This window comes from Eulemur rufifrons, chromosome 2 (genome assembly GCF_041146395.1).
Source record: "Eulemur rufifrons isolate Redbay chromosome 2, OSU_ERuf_1, whole genome shotgun sequence".
Classification (NCBI taxonomy): domain Eukaryota; kingdom Metazoa; phylum Chordata; class Mammalia; order Primates; family Lemuridae; genus Eulemur; species Eulemur rufifrons.
Genome location: NC_090984.1, coordinates 14760017 through 14785037, shown reverse-complemented (window position 1 = coordinate 14785037; position 25021 = coordinate 14760017). Strand labels below are relative to the sequence as shown.

Here is a 25021-nt window from a genome sequence, read left to right as displayed (position 1 = left end):
GCGGGGCGGCTTCAGAACCAGATTGACGGCTCCGAAGAGTCACGTGGACTGAGAGGCGGGGCCTAGCGAAAGACCCACCCCTTAGACGGATTGGGCGGGCGATTGGCCTGATAGTCGTTCGCTCGAGCCAATGAATACAGACGGAAGGCGGTCCTTGTAAAGATTGGCAGCCGATTTAGTCCAATCCCTGACGAGTACTGGATGATGAGGTTGGCTTTGGACTTGATGGCTTTCCGTGTTAACCAGAATCCCTTTCTGGCCCTGACATCTAAGCCAATGGCTGAGCGGCAGGGGCGGGTGTTGGGGTGACTGACACTGCTTGGGACAAATGGCTATGAAAGAAATAAAGGTGCCCGGTTTTGGTGGGAGCCAGTAGAAGCGCAGCTGCATTGGGGCGGAGCTGGCCGCCGGACAGCGAGAGGGGATTAGCGGGAGCTGGAGTGAATGGCAGTCGACGTGGGCGGTGGCGACCGGCTGCCTGAACTCAGGCCTGATGTCTGGTTTAGCTCCCCAAGAGCCAGGCTGGGTAGGCCCAGCACGTGGCCTGCTTGAAGCCTTGGACATGGGGTGCTTCTGGGGTGGGGCGGCGAGAGAGTACGAAACCTGGGGATCCCTGTACCCCCCTCCTCTCTCCTCTCTTGCCCCAGGAATCTAGAGTTTCCACTTCTCCTCCAGGACTCATGGAACCAGCTCCCCTCTGGAACTCAAGAGTCCTAGGTCCGTTCCAAGGACCGAAGGCTCCCAGCCCCTAATTCCACACCCCACACCCCCTTTACATAAGGCCCCGGAATCTGAGCCCCCAAATTCCCACCATAGGCCCTCAACTTTTCTCCTGGACCCGGGCATCATCCAAGCTCCCAATTCTCATTCAGGGCCCAGAGACCTAAGGTCCCCAATTCCCCCTCCTGGACCCAGGTATCCCAGACACATCCAACAAAAGCCATCTCTTTATTCTGGATTGTCTGCGCGTTGACCATTTCACCCTGGAGCCAGGACGAACTACAAGCAGCAAGACTGGAGCCCAAAATTCTAGTCTCAGGCTGCACCCTGGGGTGGGGGTGGTGAGGACAGGAATCTTCTGACCCGTGTCTCCAGCCTGCTTTTGCCGCCAAAAACTGCCCCAGGGCCTGAGCCTGGAGGGCTCTTTGGAGCCATGGAGGGGAAGGGTCCTTCTGTCCCATTTCTGCCTAGGAAGTGTAATGCAGCTCACAGTCTATACGCCCAGGGTTTTCTTCATTCCCTCATACACCACATAGCTGATGCCACCTGCTGGCAACACCTTCAGTAACGTGGGGGTCATGCCTCGGTACAGCCCCAGCCAGCCCTGCTGGGCTAGGATCCTCCGAAAGACTCCTCGCATGGTGGGGTTCGAGCCCTCCACGGTGTCTGCAGGAACAGAGGCAGGCTCAGGACTTGGCCAGAGATGACTCCGCCTCCTGGGAGGCTGGAACGTAAAGCAGTGAGGGCTGAAGCCATGGATAGGGGCCCAGCGGTCATTTGGAGAGGAGTTTGGACGATTTATAGAGGAAATGGGTCAGTTTTGGGAGGAATGGGGGGATCAAGCAGGTATGAGTTTTTGGGATTCATTTTAAAGAACATCTTAGAAGACATTAGAACTTATTTGGGAGGGAACATCTGAGATCTGCTAGAGATTTGGGGAGTGTGCCCAGGGGTAGTTTGGGGACATTTTGAAGAGCAGGGTGGTGGGCTAAGGCCCTGTTTGGAGATTTGTGAATTGGTTTTGAGGTTTGTGAATTGGCTGAGTCCATTTAGGGGACTCAGATTTGGGGCGTTCCCAGGGTAGTGGGGGAAAGTGGGCATGAGTTTTGGATCAGACTTGGTGAGTTTAGAAACTATACTGGCTTGAGCAGCCAGTTGAGAGCTGGGTCTGATTTGGAGAAATTGGGAGATCATTTGGGGAGTATTTGTCTTTGGGGTCTGTGTGGGGGCCTGGGTCGCATTTTGGGAAGTTTGTAGGGGTCATCTGGGAGATGGATGTTAGTTTTAGGGATTTTTTTAAGGGTTAATTTGAGGGATGGTATCAGATTTTGGGGTGAGTATGGTAAGTCTTGGTGGGCTCAGGGGTCAGCGAATGTGGCCAGGATCCAACATGGAAAGTCTGGGGGTCGGTTTTGGGAGATGAGATTGCCCAGAGATCTAGGGCAAGGCGGTGGCTACCAGGGGCCAGCTGACCTTGAGCCTGCATCCTGGTGCGCACCAAAGTCAGCGGGTAACTGGCCATCTGGCCACAGGTCGTGGACAGCGTCACAGAGGACAGACTGACCAAGCCTCTGGGGTCCTCCATGTCCCTGCCTGACTTGAGCCAGAGGCACCGGAGCATCTGCAAGCAAAAGGGGCCAGGAGAAAGCTCACACTCAAAGCCTGGCTACCTCCCCCCACAACCGACACCCCCTCTTGGGACCCACACCTCGTAGACGGCCAGGTCGGTGCAGGCATAGGGGACGATGCCCAGCATGTTGGGCAAATAGCCGCGGTAAAGGGCGCGGGTGCCCTCCCGCTGCAAGATCTGCCTGGCGCAGTCCAGCAGCCCCTTGTACTGCCCCGTCCGGCGCAGGGTCAGCCGTGTCTTCAGCACCTGGGAAGGGTGGGGATCGAGGTGACTCATTTGATTTAGACCTGGGTTTCAAATACAGATCCATCAGACTCTCTGGACTGCTCTCTAAATTTTGGATTTCAGACGTGCACGTGCTGACAAAGAGACCAAGAAGGCCAGAAAAGTGACGTGAGCCAAGTGAGGTCTGTTAGCTGTGACCAAGTTCCCGCCCAATTCCTCCATGGGAATTTGGGGCCCAGGTGGCCAGACCTGCCAATTTTCCAAAAGCCTCCAGAAATCAGAATTTTGATGAAATACTCCAGTATTGCGAACTCTACAATTGCACAAAAAATAGAACACCTAGTGTGGCAGGCAACATTCGAAGGTGGTCCCCAAGGGCACCTCCCCCTCCATAAACATGGCCTATATGATGCTCTCACCACCTAGAGCAGGGGCTGGACCCATGAACAGGATGAGATTTCACTTTCCTGAGGAAATTACCTTACAAGGCCAAGGTGATGGGTTTTGCAGATGTAATTAAGACCCCTAATCTGTTCTCTTTTTTTTTTTTTTTTAATCTTTTTTTTTTTTTTGAGACAGAGTCTCACTTTGTTGCCTAGACTAGAGTGAGTGCCGTGGCGTCAGCCTAGCTCACAGCAACCTCAAACTCCCGAGCTCAAGGGATCCTCCTGTCTCAGCCTCCCGAGTAGTTGGGACTACAGACATGCACCACCATGCCCGGCTAATTTTTTCTATATATATATTTTAGCTGTCCATATAATTTCTTTCTATTTTTAATAGAGATGGGGTCTCGCTCTTTCTCAGGCTGGTCTCGAACTCCTGAGCTCAAACGATCCGCCCGCCTCGGCCTCCCAGAGTGCTAGGATTACAGGCGTGAGCCACCGGGCCCGGCCATCTGTTCTCTTTAAGGTAGGGGTCCCCAACCCATGGTGAATTGTATAATTATTTGATTATATATGACAATGTAATAATAATAGAAATAAAGTGCACAATAAATGTAATGAGCTTGAATCATCCCAAAACCATCTCTCCGCCACCCCCCACAGTCTGTGGAAAAGTTGTCTTCCATGAAAACAGTCCCCAGTGCCAAAAAGATTGGGGACCGCTGCTTTAAGGTAATCAAAAGAGAAATTGTCCTTGGTGGGCCTAACTTAATCAGTGAGTGCTTAAAATAAGAGTCTGTAGCTAGAAACAAGAAGTCAGAGAGACAGGAAGCACTCTCCTGTTGGGTCTTCTCTGCCCTTCCTTCCTTCCTTCCTTCCTTTCTTCCTTCCTTCCTTCCTTCCCTTCCAGGGCTCCCTTTGTCATCCAGGCTAGAGTGCAGTGGCGTCATCATACACAGATCACTGCAGCCTCAAACTCCTGGCCTCAAGCAATCCTCCCGCCTCAGCCTCCCAAAGTGCTGTGATCACAGGCATCAGCCACCGCACCCAGCCTATTGGGTGACCGAAAAGCAAACTGCCTTGTGTGTGGAGATGGTCATGTGGCAGAGAGCAATGGTGGTCCCTAAGAACTGAGGACCTCAGTCCTACAATCATAAGGAATTCAATCCTGCCAACAACCAGGAAGCTTGGGAAAGGACCCCAAGCCTCAGATGCGTTCCTCTGTAGCCCAGTGGACACCTTGGTTTTGGCCTGATGAGGCCCAAGCAGAAGACCCACCTAAGCAGTGCCACAGAAACTGTGAGATAACAAATGTGTGTCATTTTAAGCTGCTGAATTTGCAGCAATTTGTTCCGCAACAATAGGACACTAATGTACTTAGGAAGAAGCTTAACGAGACAAGTGCAAGAGTTATAGGAAGAAAACCTTAAAATGTCATTAAAGGACATTCAAAGAGACTCGGATGAGTGGAATATGTTGTTGGGTACGTAGACTCAGCATCATATGGTTGGCAGAAATCTCTAAACTTATGAATTGAACACCATCCCCCTGAGACACAAATAAATACCAATAGGTGATTTTGCTTTCTTAACCTGACAAATTGATTTGAAAGTTTATACAGGCTGGGTGTGGTGGCTCATGCCTGTAATCCTAGCACTTTGGGAGGATTGCTTGAGGCCAGAAGTTCAAGATTACAGTGAGCTACGATTGGGCCAATGCATTCCAGCCTGGGTGACAGAGCAAGACCCTGTTTCTTCAAAAAAAAAAGTTTATATGGAAGGTAGGTGCACTGGCACCCTACTTGGGAGGCTGAGGCAGGAGGATCATTTGAGGCCAGCAATTTGAGACCAGCCTGGGCAAGATAGCAAGACCCCATCTTAAAAAATAATAATTTAAAAAAAATTAGCTGGGTGTGGTGGTGCACACCTGTAGTCCCAGCTACTTGGGAGGCTGAGGCAGGAGAATCCCTTGAGCCCAGGAGTTGGAGGCTGCAGTGAGCTATGATGATACCACTGCACTCCAGCCTGGGCAACAGAGACCCTGTCTCTCTCTCTCTCTCTCAAAAAAAAAAGTTAAAGACAGAACATAAAACTATATTAGTAAAAAGATCAGTGGTTCCAGGGATTGAGGAGATGAGGGAGCGGTGAGTAGGTAGTGAACCAGGGCTTTTAAGGGCAGCAAAACTATTCATGTGGACACGTTATATGTCTGTCAAAAACCCACTGAACTGTACGACACAAAGAGTGAAACTTAATGTACACTATGGGCTTCCCTCAATAATAATGTATCAACATCGATGCATCAGTTGTAACAAATATGCCACCGTAATGTGAAATATCACCAATAGAGGAAACTTCGTGTGAGGAGGGAGAGGTATATGGAAACTCTCTGTACTTTCTGCTCAAAAGTTTGATGCATAGTTCACATCAAGAAGGAGGAGGGGCTGGGCGAGGTGGCTCATTCCTGTAATCCCAGCATTTTGGGAGGCTGAGGCCAGGAGTTTGAGATCAGCCTGGGCAACATAGCGAGACCCCATCTCTACAATTTTTTTTTTTTTTTAAAGTTGGGTGTGGTGGTGGCACCTGTAGTCCCAGCTACTCAGGAGGCTGAGGCAGGAGGATCGCTTGAGCCTGGAAGTTCGAGGCTGCAGTGAGCTTGATTGCACCACAAAGAGGACAGGTTAAGTAGGGGAGGAGAAAGATGGCAACTAATTTCCGTGGTGTTTCCTCTGTGCGGGCAGACGTTCTCTTACCTCCATGGGGTTGATGAGTGTCTGGGAGGTGGCTGCAGCCAGGGAGCCAGCAAGGAGACGTTCCTGAAAGGGTGGGGACCCGTGTACTCCACAGAAGTAATTCTTACACTGCCATGGGAGAGAACAGTGTGAGAGCGAAGCCGGCCACCTTCCGATTGGAAACCCGTCCAGGGGGAGGGGGCTGAAAGGTGAACGTGTGTCTTGGACGAGGACTTGGACTTTTGGGGGCTACAGGAGGGGTTTGGGGTTTGGGCTTGAGCTGGGGACACCAGCCCACCAGTTCCCCACCTGTTCAAACACAGAGAACTTGATGGCGTACTCCGGGGCTATCTTGAGGACATTGATCCCATTGCCACGCCACAGTGAGTGGACGCCCCCCTCCTGGACCATGCTCCGGAGCCCCCCCAGCAGGTTCATGAAGTTAGTCTTGGAGGAGTAGACCTGGGCAGGGGGAGGGAGGACCCTGGAGGAGCCCCGTGAAGAGCCCTGCACCCCGTCCCTGTCCCTGTCCCAGCCTGGGCCGCAGCCCCCGCCATCTTCCTCAACCACTCAGCCCCAGCCCCGTCTCCCTCCCGAGCTGGTTTCCCCTCCATCGCCTCCCCGGCCAGTCCTACAAGTGTCCAAACCAACCCAGACCCAAAGCCAGCATCACCCCACATTCCTGTCTCATCCCACCTTCCATCTTCTCTGCAATCCCGTCCAAAGACCCCCCATCCCCAACTGCCTGATCTCCAGCCCCAGCCTTGGCGCAGTGTTGGGTCCCGTCCCTAGTAAATTCCCCCAACTCAAGTCCATGCCCCGTCTGCATCCGCCCCGCCGTGCCCCGCAACCCAGATCTCAACCAGGGCACGGGAGCCCCTGACTCCAACCTCCATGCCCATCCTAAGCCCCGTCAGCGTCATCTCCACCCGTCCCCACCCTCTGTGTTCTGCCGCCGCCACCACACACACCTGCATGTACACCTTGGCGCGGTCCAGAGGGGCCGTGCCCGTGCGGGACACCGCCCCCGCCATGGCTCCCGAAAGTAGAAACTTCCACAAGGCTCCCTCGTTGTCCACTTCCAAGACCTCCACGGGAACCATCAACTGCTCTCCTGTGTCTAGAACCTGCAAGGGCAGAGCCAGCCCTCGCCCACACTCGGCCAGGCTGGGGCTCCTTCCCCCAGGTGCGCCCCTGGGACGCCCTCCTGGTGAGAGACCCACCCTGTCCCCCCCGACCCAGACCTGCCGCTTCACGGTGGGATTGTAGATCTGCTCACCTGCTGGGATGGCAGATGCTCCAGGTTGTTTTCGTGCACGTGCCCGAACACGTACCCATACACGTGAGTGCAGCCTGGGTTCCAGGACGGGGGCGGGGGCGGGGGTGGGGGCGGGGGCGGAGGGGGCGCATTGGTGATGAGGGCCTTGACCCTCCTCAGCAGGGTCTGGACCCCGGAGCAAGGCTGCTGATCCCCCTCGGGAGGCGATCCCATGGCAGCTAGAGGTGAAGACACCTGGATTCAAATTCCTGAGGAGTCGTCTGCCCGTCCAGCTACCACGTGGGAGTGTCTAGTGGGTGGGTGCCTAGGCGACAGTGAGGTCATAGAGGCCCTGTGACCTTGCTGAGTGTGGCAGGCAAAGCAATGATCCTTCTCCCCGCTGCAACCCCCCGCCCCCACACACAAAGGTTCACATCCTGATCCCTGCCTGATCCCGTTGACTACGTTCTTGTGGTGGGAGGAATTTGGTGTCTCGACAACATTATTATGTTGAAGTCCTATCCCCCAATGAGATGGAATTTTGAGGTGGGGCATTTGGGAGACAATTAGGGCTAGATGAGTTCTTGAGGGTGGGGCCCCCATAGTGGGATTAGTGCCCTCATAAGAAAAGAGAGATCAGACCTCTTTCTCTCTCTCTGGTTTTTTTTTTTTTTTTTTTTTTTTTTGAGACAGGGTCTCACTCTGTCACCCAGGCTGGAGTCCAGTGGCGTCATCATAGCTCACTGCAGCCTCCAACTCCTGGGCTCGAGGGATTCTCCTGCCTCAGCCTCCCAAGTAGCTGGGACTATAGGCATGCTCCATGACACCTAGATAATTTTTCTTATTTTTTCTAAAGATGGGGTCTTGCTCTGTTGCCCAGCCTGGTCTTGAACTCCTGGCTTTAAGTGATTTTCCTGCCTTGGCCTCCCAAAGTGCCGCTGGGATTACAAACATGAGCCACTGTTTTTGTTTTTTTTTTTTTTTCTCTCTCTCTCTCTCTCTTTCTCTTTCTCTCTCTCTTTCTTCCTCACTGAGGAAGGAAGTGGGTAATGAGCCCAGGAATGCAGGTGGCTTCTAAAAGCTGGAAAAGGCAAGAGAAATGGATATTCCCCTGGAGCCTCCAGAAGGAACCAGCCTTACCGACACCTTGATTTTAGCCCAGCAAGCCCATGGCAGACTGCTGACCTCCAGAATAATACATCCGTGCTGCTTGGAGCTTCTACATTCGTGGTCACTTGTTACAGCAGCTGAGGGAAACTCGTACACCGGGTTTCATTGTCACAGCAACTAAGCAAGAGAGGATGAGATGGCTCTGGAGCTCTGGGGGAGAGAGACACAGTTGGTCCCCAAAGTGAGACTGGCGTAGGTTTGATGTCAGATGTTCCTGACTCGAATCGCATCTTGAATGCTTCTTGCTGTGCAATCTTGGGGTTCTTACTTTCCTTCCCTGAACTTCAGTTTCCCCATCTGGAAGTTGGAAGTAACGATAAACTGTACTACATAGTATCATCAGCAGGATCCAATGAGAAGCTTAGCTGAGGGCGCTTCCAGCATCTGGGTTGCTTAGGTCGAAATACTCGACTTCCTCCTTAACTCCTTTTTTTCTTTCGTGCCCATACTCAAATCATCAAACCCTGTTGGCTTAACCTTCCAAATATATCCACACTCTGGCTGCTTCGTTCGATGTCCATGTGGGGCCATCACCCTGATCTGCCCCATTGTTGCTCCCCTGGTCCCACTGCCGGCTGTGGTCCCTGGGTCCCGCCCTTGCCTTCCCCTGCCCCAGTCTGTCCCCAAGGCAGCCACAAGAGGGAGCCTGTGAGCACCTGAGTCAGGAGGCTTCCCTCTGCCCACAGCCCTCCATGGCTCCCACCTTCCTCTGGGTCAAAGCCCAAGTCCTCCCCTATCCCCTCCCTGCTTTCTCCCCCTTCTCACTCTGCTCCAGCCACATGGGCCTCCTCTTTGTGCCTCCAACATGCCAGATGCTGTCCTGCCCCAGGGCCTTTGCACGGGCTGTGCCATTTTCCCAGAATGCTTTCCCCCCAGACTTCCCACAGCTCCCTTCCCCACCACCTTAAAGTCTTTATTCAACTGTCACCTTTATGAGGCCTTCCCAGACCACCCTATTTAAAATTAAAACTCTGCCCTGCAATATTTTATTTTATTTTATTTTTTGAGACAGAGTCTCACTTTGTTGCCCAGGCTAGAGTGAGTGCCGTGGCGTCAGCCTAGCTCACAGCAACCTCAAACTCCTGGGCTTAAGCGATCCTTCTGCCTCAGCCTCCCGGGTAGCTGGGACTACAGGCATGCGCCACTATGCCCAGCTAATTTTTTCTCTATATATATTTTTATTTATTTATTTATTTTTTATTTAAAAATTAAAAATATGGAACGCTTCACGAATTTGCGTGTCATCCTTGCGCAGGGGCCATGCTAATCTTCTCTGTATCGTTCCAATTTTTAGTATATGTGCTGCCGAAGCGAGCACCTCTATATATTTTAGTTGGCCAGATAATGTTTGTCTGTTTCATTCACTTTTGTGTCCCCTGTCTAGAACTGGGTCTGGCACATAGTAAGTGTTCAATGAATAAATGAATGAGAGAATACATTAAAAGGCTTGTCACAGGGTGAGGGCACATAGTACTTGCTCACTAAATATAAGTTCTTTTCGCTTTAAGGATGTTGGTTGAAACACCCCTGATGTTATAGGGAGGGAAACTGAGTCTGTCAGAGGTCATACTGCATGTTAGTTGGCAGAGCTTCCTGGTTTGCAGCCAGACTGTCATGGGGTATAAGGACATAATTTAGAGGAAGTAGGAACACAACATAGTTAGCAAGGTTTGATCCCTTTTTCTTCTTCTTCTTCTTCTTCTTTTTTTTGAGACAGAGTCTTGCTTTCTTGTCCAGGCTAGAGTGAGTGCCATGGTGTCACCCTAGCTCACAGCAACCTCAAACTCCTGGGCTCCAGTGATCCTCCTGCCTCAGCCTCCCGAGTAGCTGGGACTACGGGCATGCACCACCATGCCCGGCTAATATTTTCTATATATTTTTAGTTGTCCAGATCATTTTTCTTTCTATTTTTAGTAGAGACAGGGGTCTTGTTCTTGCTCAGGCTGGTCTCAAACTCCTGACCTCGAGCGATCCAGCCGCCTCGGCCTCCCAGAGTGCTAGGATTACAGGCGTGAGCCACCTCGCCCAGCCTTGATCCCTTTTTCGAGCGTGTGAAAAATCAAATATATGTACATGTGTATGTATTAGCTAGCTATTGCTTTGTAACAAATTATCCCCCTCCAAAAAATTTAGCAGCTTAAAATAACAAACATTTATCATCTCATGCAGGTTCGGTTTTGAGGGTTAGGAACTCAGTAACAGCTTAGCTGGGTGTTCTTGTGATCCAGTGTTTGAGGGATAAAGGTCTAAGATTTCAGGATCCAAGATCTGAGATCCAGTTGTTTGGGTGGAAGGATCTCCGAGGGGTGGGCTCTCCAGGGTCTCTTGTGGGGTTGGCCAGAGATGGCATGATCCTCTTCCAAGTTCAGTTACATGGCCACTGGCTTCCTTCAGAGCACATGATACCGGAGATAGATAGAGAGAGAGAGAGAGAGAGAGAGAGAGAAGTGACCAAGATAGCAGCTGCAGGGTCTTTTGTAACCCAATCTTGGATGTAATATACCATCAATTCTGCATTCTCTTGGTCAAAGGGACCCACCCCGGGAAAATGAGAGAGGGAACTTCACAAGAGCATAAATAGTAAGAGGGAAGAATTGTTGGGGAATACCTTGAAGGCTGACGATCACAGTCTACACAGGAAAAAGTTCGGAAGAATATAAATTAATAGCCTCACAGTGGTTATGTAGGGGCTTTGAGACACACACATATGTATTTATATCTATCTATCTAATTGATATTCTGAATTTTCTATTTTTTGCAATGAATTTGAATCACTTGTTGTGGGGTGAATTTTATCCACCACAAATGTATGGTTTAATTCAAGTCCTAACTCCTGGGACTTGTGAATGTGACCTTATTTTGGATATAGGCACTTTGCAAAATACAAAAATGTATCCTCTTACAGTTCTAGCCCCCAGGATTTTTATTCACAGTGGCCCAAAGGTGAAAGCCATCCAAGTGTCCACTGACGGATGAATGAATGAACAAAATGGGGTCCATCCATACCGTGGACTATTATTCAGCCACACAAAGGAAGGAATTTGTGACACATGCTACAACATGGATGGACCTCATAGGCGTTATGCTAAGTGAAATAAACCAGATGCAAAATCACAAACACTGTATGATTCCATTTATATGAGGTCCCTAGAGTCATCAGAGTCACAGAGACAGAAAGCAGAATGGAGGTTGCCAGGGGCTGGAGGGGAGAGGGAAGGGGACGTTATTGCACAATGACGTGAATGTGCTCTTGGTGCCACAGAACCGTACAACTTAAAAATGGTTATAATGAACCAGGCGCGGTGGGTCACACCTGTAATCCTAGCACTTTGGGAGGCTGAGGTGGGAGGATCATTTGAGGCCAGGAGTTCGAGACCAGCCCGGGCAACATAGTGAGACCTCACCCCGTCTCCAAAGAAAAAAAATAGTAAATTTTTAAAAATGGATAAAATGCTAAATTTTATGTCTTGTATATGATTTAAAAAAGGTTAATAAGAATTTCTGTTGTTTTGAGTCATCCAGTTTGTGGTAATTTGTAATGGCAGCCCTAGGAAACCAATACACTTATGCTATTAGAAAACAATATGTAATAAACTTAGAGGAATTCATAGACTCCCCCCACCCTGTTTCTCTTAGATGTGGCAACTGAAGCTGAAGGAGAGTCATTTCCTGGTCCTTAGGACTGTATGTGATGGGAAACTGTCCCATGTCCCTTCCCTGGGGGCAGGTTGAAGGGGTCCCACATCCACCCACCCCTTTTCAGTAAAAACCACAGTAAAAGAGCTTAGAAAATTTATTCCTTTTGTTATTTTCCTTTGAAATAACACACACAGGCAGGGAGGTGGGGCATGGTGGAGGTGGAAGCCGTGGGGGAGTCCTCCAGCCCCCCAACATCCCAGGCCCTCTTTCCAAGTCTGTTCATGGGGTCCCCCAATTATCCTAAGCTCAGAATCCAACTATAAAGTGCAGAATGTAGGGGGGCAGGGGGATGGGGCTTGGGTTGGATGGGGAGGGAGGCTTTGCTCCTCTCTCTGCTACAAAAATAGACCTAGAATGAGTTTTGAGATTTGGCTTTTGTTTTTTTGGTTTTTTTTTTTTTTTGCATAATTTGGATGTTTGGGTTTAGGGAAGGGTGGGCTATGCAGATTTGCTCCTGGCTTCTAACTCGTGAAGACCCCAAGCATGAGCGACTGGATCATCCCAAGGGACTTGGGCCCTGGGGGTTATGAGCCTATACGGTGGGAAGGGGGTGGAAGACGCTGCAGGGTGCGGGGTGGGGCAGGAATGGACGTGGCTTCAGGGACCAGACTCCCCACAGGGCAGGGAAGTGCGGGAGGACACAGAATCCACACAGGTCGTGTGAGAGGCACCCCTTCCCCTGCCGCCTGGTGATGTCCCATGATGACTTAGGACAAATCCTCTAGGTTTTCCAGCGCTGTGGGGCAGGTGGGATCTGGGCTTCCCTGCAGGTCTCTAGACCATGTGGTCTCATGTCGGGGGCACTGGGCTCTGCTGTGTGTCTGGGATGAGGCCGTGTGGGACCCAGGAGGCTGCGATTGGGCTGCTAGGATCTAGATCATGGAGCCTGAGCACTGGGAACCCAGCGTCTGGGGTATGCAGATGAGAAACCGGGAATCAAGGGCGGGGCCCAGTGCCAGGGTCTGCCTTCTGTGCGTGAGCTTTTAGTAGCCAATGATACGGGGCGAAAGGATCTGGGTTCTAGAATCTGGAATCCAGCGGCTGCAGATTGCTGTGCTGTTAGGGGCTCCTGCATTTGTTTGAGGAGGCAGAATCCGGTGGGTCGGGACTTAGGAATCTGGGATCCTGTGGTTGGGGGCTGAGGGTGTGGTGCTTGAAATTTAGGGATCCAGCAGTCAGAGCAGAAGGATCTGGGACCCAGTGTCGAGGTAAAAAAAAAAAAATTCAGGAATCCAGTGGTTGGGGCGAGGGGATCTGGGATCCAGTGGTGGGGGCCCCAGGATCTCGCATTGCATTGGCAGGATCCGGTGGCCGAGGTTTCCTGATGTCCAGAATCCAGTGGCTGAGCTTGGAGAGCCCGGGCTTGAGGCATGCAGATCTGGGGTTGGGGGATCTGGGATCCAGTGCTGCACGAGGACACCGGATCCGGTGCCCGAGGGAGCTGGGATCTGGGTGCTGAGGTACAGGCAGGGGTGACATGTGCTCCTGTGGTTGGGGTATCAGGATCCATTCGCTGAGTTAAGTGGGATCCAGTGGTTAAGACACGGAGGTCAAGGTCAGTGGGTGGCACAGGGAAACGTGGGATCCACCTTGGGGATTGGGGGGAGGCAGGATCCAGTGATCTGGGGGGGTAGGGATTAAGGGCTGGGGTGTGGATAATCTGGGATCTTGTGGTTTGGGTGTCAGACTCAGGTTGCCAAAGTGCAGGATCCACAGTTGAGGGTACAGTACAGGGGGATCTGGGATCTAGAGTCGGAGTGTCAGGATCCAGTGGTCGGGTCGTCAGCAGAGGTGTGGGGGACGTCATGACCTGGGTGAGGGATCGCGGGGCAGGGGCCGGGCTCCGGGTCCCTCACCTGGATGTGACCCCCAAGGCCTGCTTCATGTTCTCGTAGACCACATAGGAGATGCTCACAGCTGGAATAACCTTCATGAAGTTGGGGGCAATGCCCCGGTAGAGGCCCCGCACGCCCTCCTGGGACAGGATGTGACGGAGCAGACCCAGCATGGACACCTGGGGGCCGCTCTTGATGGAGGCTGGGAGGGGGCAGGGGGCCAGGTAAGGCCAAAGTTCCCTTCTCATATCCCCCCTGCAACCACTTCCCCTCCCAGGGCTGGGCCAGGTGTCCGTTGCAGCAGGAGGGAAGCAGGTTAGACTCACAGTGGGACCTACCACTTTGAGTCAGGTCTTCTACTGGCCTTGGAACTGGCAGCTCACCCTTTCACCCCAATCTTGGGACCCAAGTTTGAGGACAATTAGAAACAGAGCAGGTATGTGTGCGTGTGCGTGTGTGTGTGTGTGGTAGGAGGGGGGTAGAAATGTCCTCTTCCTGGAACTCCATGCCCTGCTGTTGCCAGCTAACTCCTATGCATCCTCCAAACTTTTTTTCCAAAGCCAGCTCTTCAGGGGAGCCCTGTTTGGCACCCCAGCCTAAGTCAGCCTAATCCTCCACCCCTTCATTCAACCCTCCATCAGTACTCAATTGTGGAATGATTTATTTAGCATCGTTTTTCCTCTCCGGCCTGGGAGCTCTAGGACTGTGGGGACCACGTCTGTCTCGTGCCCTGACACATCCCCAGTGAAAAATCACACACAAAAACCACAAAACGCTAAAATTTCCGAGGAAATTCTCAAAACAGACTCACGGATGGTGGGAGGCTCGGGGGTGGGGGCGGGGTGTGTGTTGGGGGAGAAGAACTCATAAAAGAAAAATACAGACAAAATCAATGATCAGCTGGGCCCTGACTTGCCTTTCCCTGCTCCTAGCCTCCCGCTCACTAGAACCCAGGCTTGCAAGCTAGAGCTCAAGTTACCAGCCTGGAAATGCCAGGCATTTGCCAACTGTGGCCTCCCAGCTAAGGCTGCTAAGGGAGCTCGTCCGGTGCTGAGCGCGTCTGTCGCCCCCCCCCCCCCCCCCCCCCCCCCCGTGAATCCACAGCTCCGTAAGGATCAAGGACACCCGTTCCAAGGTCACAAACAGGTAACTGAGACCCCGACAGGCCGTCTAAATGCTGGAGGGTCCCAGCCCAGGGCTCGCCCGCCTGGTCAGACTGGACTTGGCCCATCCTCCCGCCCAGGCCTCACCTTGGGCCTGCATGCGGGTCCGGACCAGGGCCAGGGGATAACTGGCTATCTGGCCGCAGGTGCTGGAGATGGTCCCGCAGGCCAGGAGCACGAGGATGCCTGGGTCTGCCGAGTCGTGGCTGTATTGCTGGAGCCACCAGTTCTTCAGGGTCTGGAGTGGAGAAGGGAGTAGTAGGGCGGTTTGGGGGGATACCAGGACCCTGGCTCGGACAGCTGGGGGTGGGAGTGGAGCACCCACAATGGATGCTGGGAGGAGGAGGGGGGCTACGTAAGGCCAAAATTCCCCTCTCATGTCCCCCTCCTGTGTCCCCAGGGCTGGGCCAGGGGGCCATTGCAGCAGGAGGGAAGAGGGTTAGACTAACACTAGGACCTTGCTGGCCAGCTCTGCATGCCATGACAGCTGGTAGTAGCCAGGCACTTAGTACCTCCTGGGGGCTGTGCGAGCTCTTTTCCCAGGCGCCCTCACTCAAGCCTCAGCCGGACTGTCTGGGGCAGGTAGAATAACGATCCCTGTACCGTGTGACTAATGATGCCCTAGAGCCCGGAACCCAAGCACATGCTACCTGACGTGGCACAAAGGACTCTGCAGGTGCGATTCAGTTAAGGCCCTTGGGATTGGGGGAGGTCACCCTGGATCACCTGGGTGGCCCGAGGCCATCACAGGCCCTTAGAAGAGAAGGGTAGATGGTGGCTGTGAAGACGGAAGCAGACGAGAGAGGGAGAGAGAGAGGGGAACTGGAAGATTCTACGCTGCTGGCTTTGAGGATGCAGGAAGGGACCATGCGCCACGGAACACGGGCAGCCTCTAGAAGCTTTTTCGAGCCCAGGAAACAGATTTTCCTCTAGAACCTCCGGAAGGAACACGGCCCTGTCAATCAATAGCTTGATTTTATAAAGCCCAGGAAGGGCACTTTGGACTTCTGATGTCCAGAACTGCAAGATGGACGATACAGGCCGGGCATGGTGGCTCACGCCTGTAATCCTAGCACTCTGGGAGGCCGAGGCGGGTGGATCGCTCGAGGTCAGGAGTTCGAGACCAGCCTGAGCAAGAGTGAGACCCCGTCTCTACTAAAAATAGAAAGAAATTATATGGACAACTAAAATATATATATACAAAAAAAAAATTAGCCGGGCATGGTGGCGCATGCCTGTAGTCCCAGCTACTTGGGAGGCTGAGACAGGAGGATCGCTTGAGCCCAGGAGTTTGAGGTTGCTGTGAGCTAGACTGACGCCACGGCACTCACTCTAGCCCGGGCAACAGAGTGAGACTCTGTCTCAAAAAAAAAAAAAAAAAAAAAAAAAAAAAAAAAAAAAAAAAAAAAAGATGGACGATACATTGTGTTGTTTTAAGCCACCAAGTTCATGGTCATTTGTTACAGCAGCCACGGAAGACAGATACGCTGCCCAAGGTGGGTGCCCCACCCTCTCCCCTTGGCACCTCAGTTCAGATCTGCCGACTTCCAGCTCCCCCTGAGGACTTTCTCTGGATCTGGGCTGGGCTGCTCTGCCCACTTAGGAGCAGGCAGGAAGATATGGAGAATTCTCCAGAAGCAACCTTCCGACGCCCGACGTGGGCTATCCATACCCCAGCTCCCTCACCTCTCTGGCAGGGCACGTCCTACGCAGCCTCCCAGAGGTGCCCAGCGAAACTGAGCTCCGTTTGCCGGCAGTGATAACTTGCTCGATAACTCACGGTCATGGGTGGAACTGTGTCTCCCTGCAAAGGAGATGTGGTGTCCTAACCCCCAGTACCTTAAAAGGTGACCATCTTTGGAAATAATAATCTTTGCAGATATAATTAGTTAAGCTGAGGAGGGTGGGCCCCTAGTCCAATATGACTGGACACAGAAAGAGATGTACACGTATTAAGACAGCCAGGTGACAACAGAGTCAGAGAGTAGAGTGACACCTTTACAAGCCTCAAGACGTCCTCCTGTCTTGGCCTCCCAGAGTGCTAGGATGACAGGCGCAAGCCACTGCACCTGGCCGTTTCCTACGTCAATTCTAATCCATTGGTAATGGCTGCCTGGAAGTGGAACTGTGTTGAGAGGAATTCAGAACTGTGATGGATTAGTAATGCCTGGCCTGGGCATAACGTGGGTGAAAAATGCAAGTGTTTACCTTTATTGCCTTTGTAATTTTAGTAGCCTTCTTTTGCATTTGGAGCAGCATTTGCCAAACAGATGTTTAATGGGTTAAGAGCTGTCTGTTGAAAAGAGGTTCTGAAGACTAGATAACTATGGCCAACACTGAGCTAAAAGAAAAATAGTTAAGTCACTTTACTGCAGGACTTCTCAGAGCCTTTAAGAGGCTAACATAGATTTTGATAGTCTAAGAGGGCCCAAGGTTTCTAAAACTTCTTAAGACTTTCAACACCCCCCCCCCTTTTTGGTGAAGAAGATATAAAATAAGTTTGCATCTTTTTTCTACTCATGGCCATTAATGGCTTCCTATTGCACTTAGGATAAAGCTATACCCTTATTGTTGAATCCATGCACGATCTTCTGATGCTGTCTTCTGCCCTAATCAGCTCTCTCCAGCCACTTGAGATTTCTACTCTTCTAAAAGGTCACATTCATTGCTGCTTCCAGACCTTGCTGTGCTCTCTGCTTGGGTCGCACTCCCTTCTGAAGATACACTTAACTCATGGCTTCAGCGGCACTTCCTCAGGGGGGTTCTTCAACCCCGCTCCTGCCCACCGTTACTTTCCATTACGAATCCCAATTTATTACCTTCTGGGAACTTATCCGGAGCTGCCACTGTCTTATTTGCTGCCTGACTGCTTGTTCTCTGGAATGGGCGCTCCGGGAGGACAGGGAGCACGTTGGTCTCATTAGATGCCACACCTGCGGCAGTTAGCACAGTGCCCAGCGCCCAGTGGATGCTCAGTGAATAGCTGCTAAGTGCATGAGTGAACGAAAAGGTGGAGGAACAAATGAATGAGTGAGCAATGCCCTTGTCTCACCTGGCTGTCTAGATGCGGGGCGCTGGGGAGGACAAGGATGGATGGGTGCTACAGAGTACTTTAGATCAGGGCCAGCTACATAGTTTGCGGGACCCAGTGCAGAATAAAAATGGAGGGTCCCTTGTTGGAAAATTATTAAGAATTTTAAGACAGCAGCAGCAGAGCATTAAACCAAGCATGAGGGCCGGCGCGGTGGCTCACGCCTGTAATCCTAGCACTCTGGGAGGCCGAGGCAGGAGGATGGCTTGAGGCCAGAAGTTGAGTTTGAGACTAGCCTGAGCGACATAGCGAGACCCCATCGCTACTAAAAATAGGAAATTAGCCAGGCGTGGTGGCATGTGCTTGTAGACCCAGCTACTGGGGAGGCTGAGGCAGGAGGATCTCTTCAGCCCAGGAGTTTGAGGCTACAGTGAGCTATGATGAAGCCACTGCACTCTAACCTGGGTGACAAAGCGAGACTGTCTCAAAACAAACAAACAAACAAACAAAGCACTGGGCCCTTCTGAGAGACTTCATAGCAACTTCATAGGTTGCATATCCATGGAGCTGGCCCTGTCTCGGACACAAAGATTTTGGGGGGGGACTCCTGGGGACACCTTGGGCTGTTGTGACTTGGGAGGGCAGGCGAAACTTGGTGATCCCACCAGGAGAAGGGAAAAGCAACAGATGAGGCCCCCAGGAAAAAAATGGCAAAAACTGCCTACTCCTGCCTTTGTTGATCAAGGGCCCCAAGATGCTAGTCGTGGGGTGAGGGATGCTCAAATGGGCGGGCCCTGAAAACGACACTGGCTGGGAGACAGAGGCTTGGTCTGATACATGCGTTGGGGAAAGTGTGCATCTTTGAGACATGTCTTTTCCTGCACTCACAGTCCTATGAGCCAGAGGGGGCCCTGGCTTTTGGGGGATCCAGGAAGGCTGAACTCAAATCAAAGGTTCTCACTGCGGGAAGTGGAGGAGTGGGAGAGCCCAGTGCCTGGAGGGGTCCCCGAGGAGTCCAAAGCCCAAGGTGCTCTCATTCCATCCCTAGCTACGGGAGGTCAACAGGGCCAGCCCCAGGGGAAGCGGTGTCCCGTGAGCACGTCCCAGAGGGGAGAAGGGAGGGAGGGGCGGGCTGCCCACAGACCTCGTAGACAGCCAGGTCGATGCCAGCGTAGGGGATGATGCCCAGCACGTTGGGCAGGTAGCCACGGTAGAAGGCGCGGGGCCCTTCGTGCTCCAGGATGCGTCTGGCGCAGTCCAAAAGCCCCTTGTACTGGCCTGTCCGGCGCAGGGTCAGCCGCGTCTTCAGCACCTGGGGAGGACCTGTTTATCCCTGGAAAAGCTGTCCCTGCCCCCAAATCACTACATCCAGGAATGAAGTCACCTAGAAATCACTACTCCTCGATGCCTTGAGAATAACTGAATTAACAAAAAACACTTACCTACAATCTTCTGCTAACCCCGAATCTCTATAGCTAGAAATGGTGACACCTACCAGAGTAGCATGTGGCAGCCAACACTGTGTCCCACTATTTTGTTCCCTTCTTTCTTAATAACAGAAACTGTAACTTTCACCAAACACACAGCCACTACAAATGAAGATTCTGTTTCCCCAATTCCTTAGGTATGTGGCTAAGTCACTAAGTCCTAGCCGGTAAAACAGAAGCAGAAGAAAGAGGTATGCGTGAGGTTCAGAAAGCATCCTTAGAGGTGGGGAGGTGTTTCTCCTCCTTGGCTGGAATGTGGGATGTGATGAGCGGAGCATAAGCAGCCATGTTGGTCCATGAGGTGGTGGACCAACAAGATAAACAGAAGGAACCAGGTCCCCAACACTCTGAAGCTACCACTCCAAGCCTGAACTGCTCATCTCTAGACTTCATTTATGTGATTTAAGTTTTCTGTCACTTTCAGAATCCTAATGATACACTGCACAACCTGAAACCAGAAATAGTTTCTCTGAAAACAGCTAGACATCTAGATATGCTGCCCCGGGGAACAAGCATCCTATCCTTAGAAGAGGCATATTCGTAAACAGCTGGCTCCCATGATGACCATCCCTACAGCGATAAACCAACACTGCTGTCCCCAGAAAATATATCTCGAATAACCAGACAGGCTATACGTGAAACAGCACTGCTCTAATGAGCTGCAGTTTGAACCAGAGAGAGGCTGAGGTACCATCCCAGGGGTATTATGAAATGCGGTGTGAGGTGGGTACGGAGGGCTCCCTACCCTGCAATGGGCCCTCTGCCGGGGTCCCTCTTTCTTACCTCCATGGGGTAAATGATGGTTTGGGCCGTGGCACCAGCCAGGGAACCAGCCACAAAGCGTTCCTGCACACGCAGTGTCTCCTGATGCCCCAGGATAGCCCGCTTGATCTGAGGATGGGAGACACAGCGATGGGTAGGATGGCGGGGACCGAGCCTTCCTTGCACTCCACTGTTCTCCTGACTTCCATGGAACTGACCTGCTGGGGACATCACTCGGAGGGGCTGATGCCCACTCCCGGGGACCTGCATTCATTCGTCCCCTGCCCCAAGCCAATCCCATAAGTCTTCACGTCTAGCCCAGGCTACCCCAAGCCAAGCACACCCCTCCCTGCCCCTGCTCGCACCTGCTCATAGGCCATGAACTTGATAGCTGACTCAGGCGCGATCTTGAGTACGTTAATACCATTGCCACGCCACAGGGAGCGGATGCCCCCCTCTTGGACCATGCTCCGAAGGCCCCCCAGGATGTTCAGTCGGTTGGTCTTGGAAGCATGGACCTGAATGGGGACATAAGGCGGCTGTGAGGTCCCCTCCAGGGTCCCAGACCTGTGGGAGTGGGAGGGTTTCTCTAGGGTCCCTCACCTGCATGAAGACCTTGAGGCGGTCCAGAGGGGCCGTGCCTGTCCGAGACACGGCACCCGCCACCGCTCCAGCCACCAGCTGCCTCCACCACATGCCTGTCAGCTTCTCCTGCTTCGAGAACTCGTCTGGCACAGTCAGGCTTTCCCCAATGTCCAGGACCTGAAGGTACAGGGGCTGGGGATGTCACACCATGGCAGAGACAAGGACATGTGGCTTAGTCCTAAATGAGGGAGTCTCCTCCATGAATACCAGGACACCCCCGAGAGGGTGCCAACGACTCTTGCTTGGAGAGCCCAGGAGATGCCTCTTGGATCCTACCAGATGCCACCAAAACATCCAGCCTAGCAGACTGCCTGTAAGGTCCTCACATCCCTCTTGAGACCTCTACCAAATCCCACCAAAGGCTCCACCAAATCCCACCAAAGGATCCTGCCACGTAAAGATCTCTCCAGATCTAATCAGATCCCATTGAAGGATCCCAATCGAGGGTCTCCCATGTAAAGATTCCAGAAGATCCCTCCAGGGCCACACACCCTCCCACAGATGCCACCAGATCGTACCAGACGCATTACTTGTGGATTCCCACCCAGGAACTGGGGATCAAGAGCAACCCCTTCCCCCAGCTCCGGTGGATCCTACTGGATCCTCCAAAGACAGTGGCTTTCCAACTTTTCTGTTCAGCACAAGAATCTTTTATTTAGGCAAAAAGAACCCGGCAGAAGGGGAGCTGTGTGGGTGGAGGGTGGGAAGCCTGGTACCCCATCTGGGGAGCTCTTTCTTCTCTGTACCCCCAGCCCCCATAGGCTGCCCCCAGAGGCCCCAAAGTAAGTCTGAAGGACTGGGCACAATCAGATAGCAGAGATGTCCTGAATGGAACCCCTGCACCCCAAGTGGAGGAAGAGAGGGTCTCATCTCGTAGCTGCTACCAGTGCCTTCTTCTAGAGAATTCTGGCCTAGCCTTTCCAAGCCCTGGGGAGACAGGAACAAATGCTCCCCACCCCAGGGGAGGGGGCACAGTCTTCTGGCTGGGAAAGCCACCCCCAGCTCACCGTGGAATGCTTCCAGAAATAGAGCACATCCTCCACGTTTTCCAGCGAATGCAACAGGAAGTGGTCGCGCCATTCCTGCCAGTCGATGGTCATTGTGCCGTCGCGGTCCATGCTGGGGGTGGGGGACAGGGAGAATGGGAGCGAGGACAGGCTCAGTGCCTGGGGCTGGGTGGCTGGGGTGAGGTTCTGCTGGGATTTGCAGCTTTGGGAGGAGAGTGAGCTTCCACACACTGGGAGCTTGCCACGTGTCTAGTACAGGTCTAATCACATTCCACAGTTGTGCAGTGTCGATTCCCCATACTAAGCCTATCCTGGGGATATCTTGGGGAGGTGGGATTACTGTCCTCATTTTACAGAGGGGGGAACTGAGGCTCAGAGAGGTGAGGCAGCTGGGCCTCAGGTCTGTTTGACTCCAAAGCTCCAACCTCTCAGCTCTGTCTTCCTTGGGGCTGGGGCTAAGGCCCAGAAGTTCAAGGTGGCCGAGGGGTCACAGGGTCCTGAGTTACCTGGGATTCCATACCCCTGACGACTCACCTGTGCAGAATTTTCTCTGCCTGCTCCAGCGAGATGGAAATGCCCAGAGCTTGGAAACTCTGCTGGATCTCTGAGACATCGATATGACCTGGTGAGAGGGCCCAAGGTGGGGAATGGTGTGTATGTGGGTACCCTGGGGGACCCCCGGACCGTGGATCAGGACAGCTTGGAATGGAGATGGTCTACCAAGACCAAGGGATCCAGAAACCCAGGGCAAGGTTTGCGGCAGGGTTTTGAGGGGATCCCTGACCCACTGGGGTCAAAGAGGTGGAACTGGGAAATATTGGGGGGTTCCTCTGATCCATGAATGAATGAATGAATCCAGCGGTAACTATATTGGTCTCTATGTCACAGGGGCTTGAGAGGCAATATTTGAAACCCAGAAGATGCTACGGGAGTGGTGGGGGGCAGTCTCTGCCCCCATATAGGGAATCTAAAAGAAGTGAGGGGTTCTGCCCCCGAAGGGAGAAGGAGGTGGGCTGGGTTGGCTGGGCCTCGAACCACCTAGCTGGGGGTGAGGAGTGCTCCCGAAATAGCCTGTGAGTCATCAGGGAGAAGCGGCCCTCCCCCTTCCTCCCATCCTGCCAGTTCTAACCCCACTGATGTCTCCCGGGCCCCCCAGCCCCAGCCTCCCCTAACCTTGGCCCGCAGGCAGGACAGCCAGCCTTACCGTCCTGGTTCCGGTCAAGACTGTGAAACATGAGCAGCAGGCGCTGTTCTCGCTCCTGCAGATAACGGGAAAATTCCTCCAGGTCCAGCCCGCCATCTGGGTCTGCGCCATCCTCAGGAGAGATGCCCTGGCGGTGGGGAAGGGGACAGAAGACGTCACCCCCCTCCCTCAATCAGCTCACTTCCCTGCAAGATGCCCAAGGCCACCATAGGTATGCGAGGTGGCTTATCAGTTGAACAGTTTTCCCCATGAGCCATCTGAGGCTCTGTGAGGTCAAGTAACACATTCAAGGTCACAGAGCCAGGAAGTGGTAACCTTGGGTTCTGGTCTCCAAAGCCTGTCCTCCTAGCTGGCTCTTAAAAAAAAAAAAAAAACCTACGTCCACATGGTGGTCTCAGGAGCTCCCCTGAGAGACAGCCCTGAGCAATGTGGGCCAGTAGAGATCCAAGCTGAGCAGCGTGGCGGCCTTGGTGTTCCCATCTGGGAAGTGGGCGTCTGCACTGGAGGAGGTGGAGATGCTTTAGGGGCATCTGAGGCTACAGGTGCGGGGAACACCTGCAAGGTAGGGGGAGGGGAGGAAGTTCCTTCCTTGATAGGTGCATTTCCCCCAGCTGAGGGTGGTCTCAGACTGGGTTGGGTCCCCAGGCTTGAAGCAGCCCGGGGCAATGAGCCAAGCCCCCGACAGAGCAGGCGGGAAAATGTAAACACAGGGCCCCGGGCGGCTGGCTGCAGGGCTGGGGGTGCCCAGAGGAGGGTGGAGGGTGTGTCTCCGGAGGTGGGAGCAGGGCACGTCTCGGGCTGTGCAGAGTCCAGAAGAGGGTGTGTCCCGGGCAGTGGGCAGGAAGGCACCAGCTTTGCTCCCAGATAGACATCCCCCACCCCCAGGTTCGGTGTTGGCCCGGGGCCGAACTGCAGGCCCGGGGCCTCGGTGGCCCTGTCTAGAGCCGTCCTGTTAGGCCAGACGCGCGTGGGTCAGGGGAAGGAAACCTGGACACAGGTCCTGGAGTCCAGCCACAGGTAGTCCCCGGCGGCTCCGGCCGGCCCACTCAGGGGCTCGGGTTACCGGGCGTGGGCTCTAGGTGGGGGGTCCCGGCGGGGTACCTGTTGGGCACCGCGGTCTGGGTTGCCCCCGCCCAGCCTGGCCAGTCCCCGGCGCAACTCGTGCACGTCCACGCGGCCATCCTTGTTACTGTCCAGCTCCTCGAAGAGGCGACCCCAGCGCTGTCGCCGCTCCGCGTCTCCCGGGCCCCCCCGCATGGCGCCGGCCCGGGGGGGAGGGGAGGCCCGGCAACGGCGGCCTCAGCGGGGGCTTTGCGGCTCCCCCTCCCCCCGGGGCCCCGCAGGGCCAGCTCCTTGGCCACTGGCTCCGCAGCCTCCGCGCGGCTGCCCGGGCTCTGGCGCTCGCAGGGGGTGGCGACTGCTAGCCGTCGCCGCCCGCGCCAGAACTCGCATCTCCTCCCCCGCCCCGCACTGGGGGGAGGGGGCCGAAGGCGGAGCTGGGGGCGTGGGGAGGGACGTCTGGGATGCTCTGGCATTGCACAGCCGAGGGGGCATCGGAGCTCCTTTTGGGAAGAGGGGCTAGGGCGCTAAATCGTCTCAGCTCTGGTTTGAGAGTCTTGCCTCTGCGTGCCTCAGTTTCCCCTTTCTTCAAGGCGGTGAAGTAGGAGGATGTTAAGGATTGTTTCGTAATCTCTTTCCACTTGACTCCCTCACCTACTAATCTTCAGGAACTAAAGTTCTCGCTTTCCCCATACGTATTCAAGAACCCTGCGCCACTCAGCGCTCCATCTGCCCGCCCGCCCCTGTCACATTCCCTGCTCGGCCACAGAAACATAAGATCAAGACGCGGTGCTCCCTCTGCCCCTCCACCAGCCCCAGTCTCTTCGTCCCGCCCGCGCGCCTCCTTTCTCAGTCCCACTCAGACTGGGAAACGGAAGATCAATACGCGGCGCGGCTGCCAAATCGGCCTCCTATTGGCCAGAGCCTTCATAGCCCCGCCCACCTATCCCATTTCACCCGCCCAACCGGGCGGGGCCTCCCCGGTGACCCCGGGCTGCCTTGGGCTCCCGCG

The 25021-nt window shown here is 53.6% G+C and overlaps 2 protein-coding genes and 1 non-coding gene across 4 annotated transcripts; all 3 read right to left on the bottom strand.

The window, feature by feature from the left end:
* Positions 1 to 1213: 1213 nt before the first annotated feature.
* SLC25A41 (solute carrier family 25 member 41) lies at positions 1214 to 7181 on the bottom strand. Its single transcript, XM_069496817.1, has 7 exons — positions 6969 to 7181; positions 6661 to 6816; positions 5999 to 6151; positions 5711 to 5818; positions 2429 to 2596; positions 2194 to 2341; positions 1214 to 1386 (listed from the first exon to the last, which is right to left on the bottom strand). Exons 1-7 carry the CDS (start codon positions 7179 to 7181, stop codon positions 1214 to 1216), a joined length of 1119 nt encoding a protein of 372 aa, XP_069352918.1.
* Positions 7182 to 9327: 2146 nt separating this feature from the next.
* On the bottom strand, positions 9328 to 9435 carry LOC138380990 (U6 spliceosomal RNA). The gene has a single exon (XR_011232948.1). It is a non-coding gene; the product is annotated as a U6 spliceosomal RNA (small nuclear RNA).
* A 2548-nt stretch (positions 9436 to 11983) lies between these two features.
* On the bottom strand, positions 11984 to 24345 carry SLC25A23 (solute carrier family 25 member 23). 2 transcript variants are annotated; one of them, XM_069479674.1, is made up of 10 exons: positions 24052 to 24345; positions 22951 to 23077; positions 22281 to 22368; positions 21747 to 21858; positions 20698 to 20856; positions 20460 to 20612; positions 20116 to 20223; positions 18990 to 19157; positions 14902 to 15052; positions 11984 to 13853 (listed from the first exon to the last, which is right to left on the bottom strand). In XM_069479674.1, exons 1-10 carry the CDS (start codon positions 24205 to 24207, stop codon positions 13669 to 13671), a joined length of 1407 nt encoding a protein of 468 aa, XP_069335775.1. In that variant the 5' UTR covers positions 24208 to 24345; the 3' UTR covers positions 11984 to 13668. The 2 variants fall into 2 exon arrangements, with proteins under 2 accessions (XP_069335775.1, XP_069335785.1); XM_069479684.1 differs by lacking the exon at positions 18990 to 19157.
* Between the last annotated feature and the right edge of the window lie 676 nt (positions 24346 to 25021).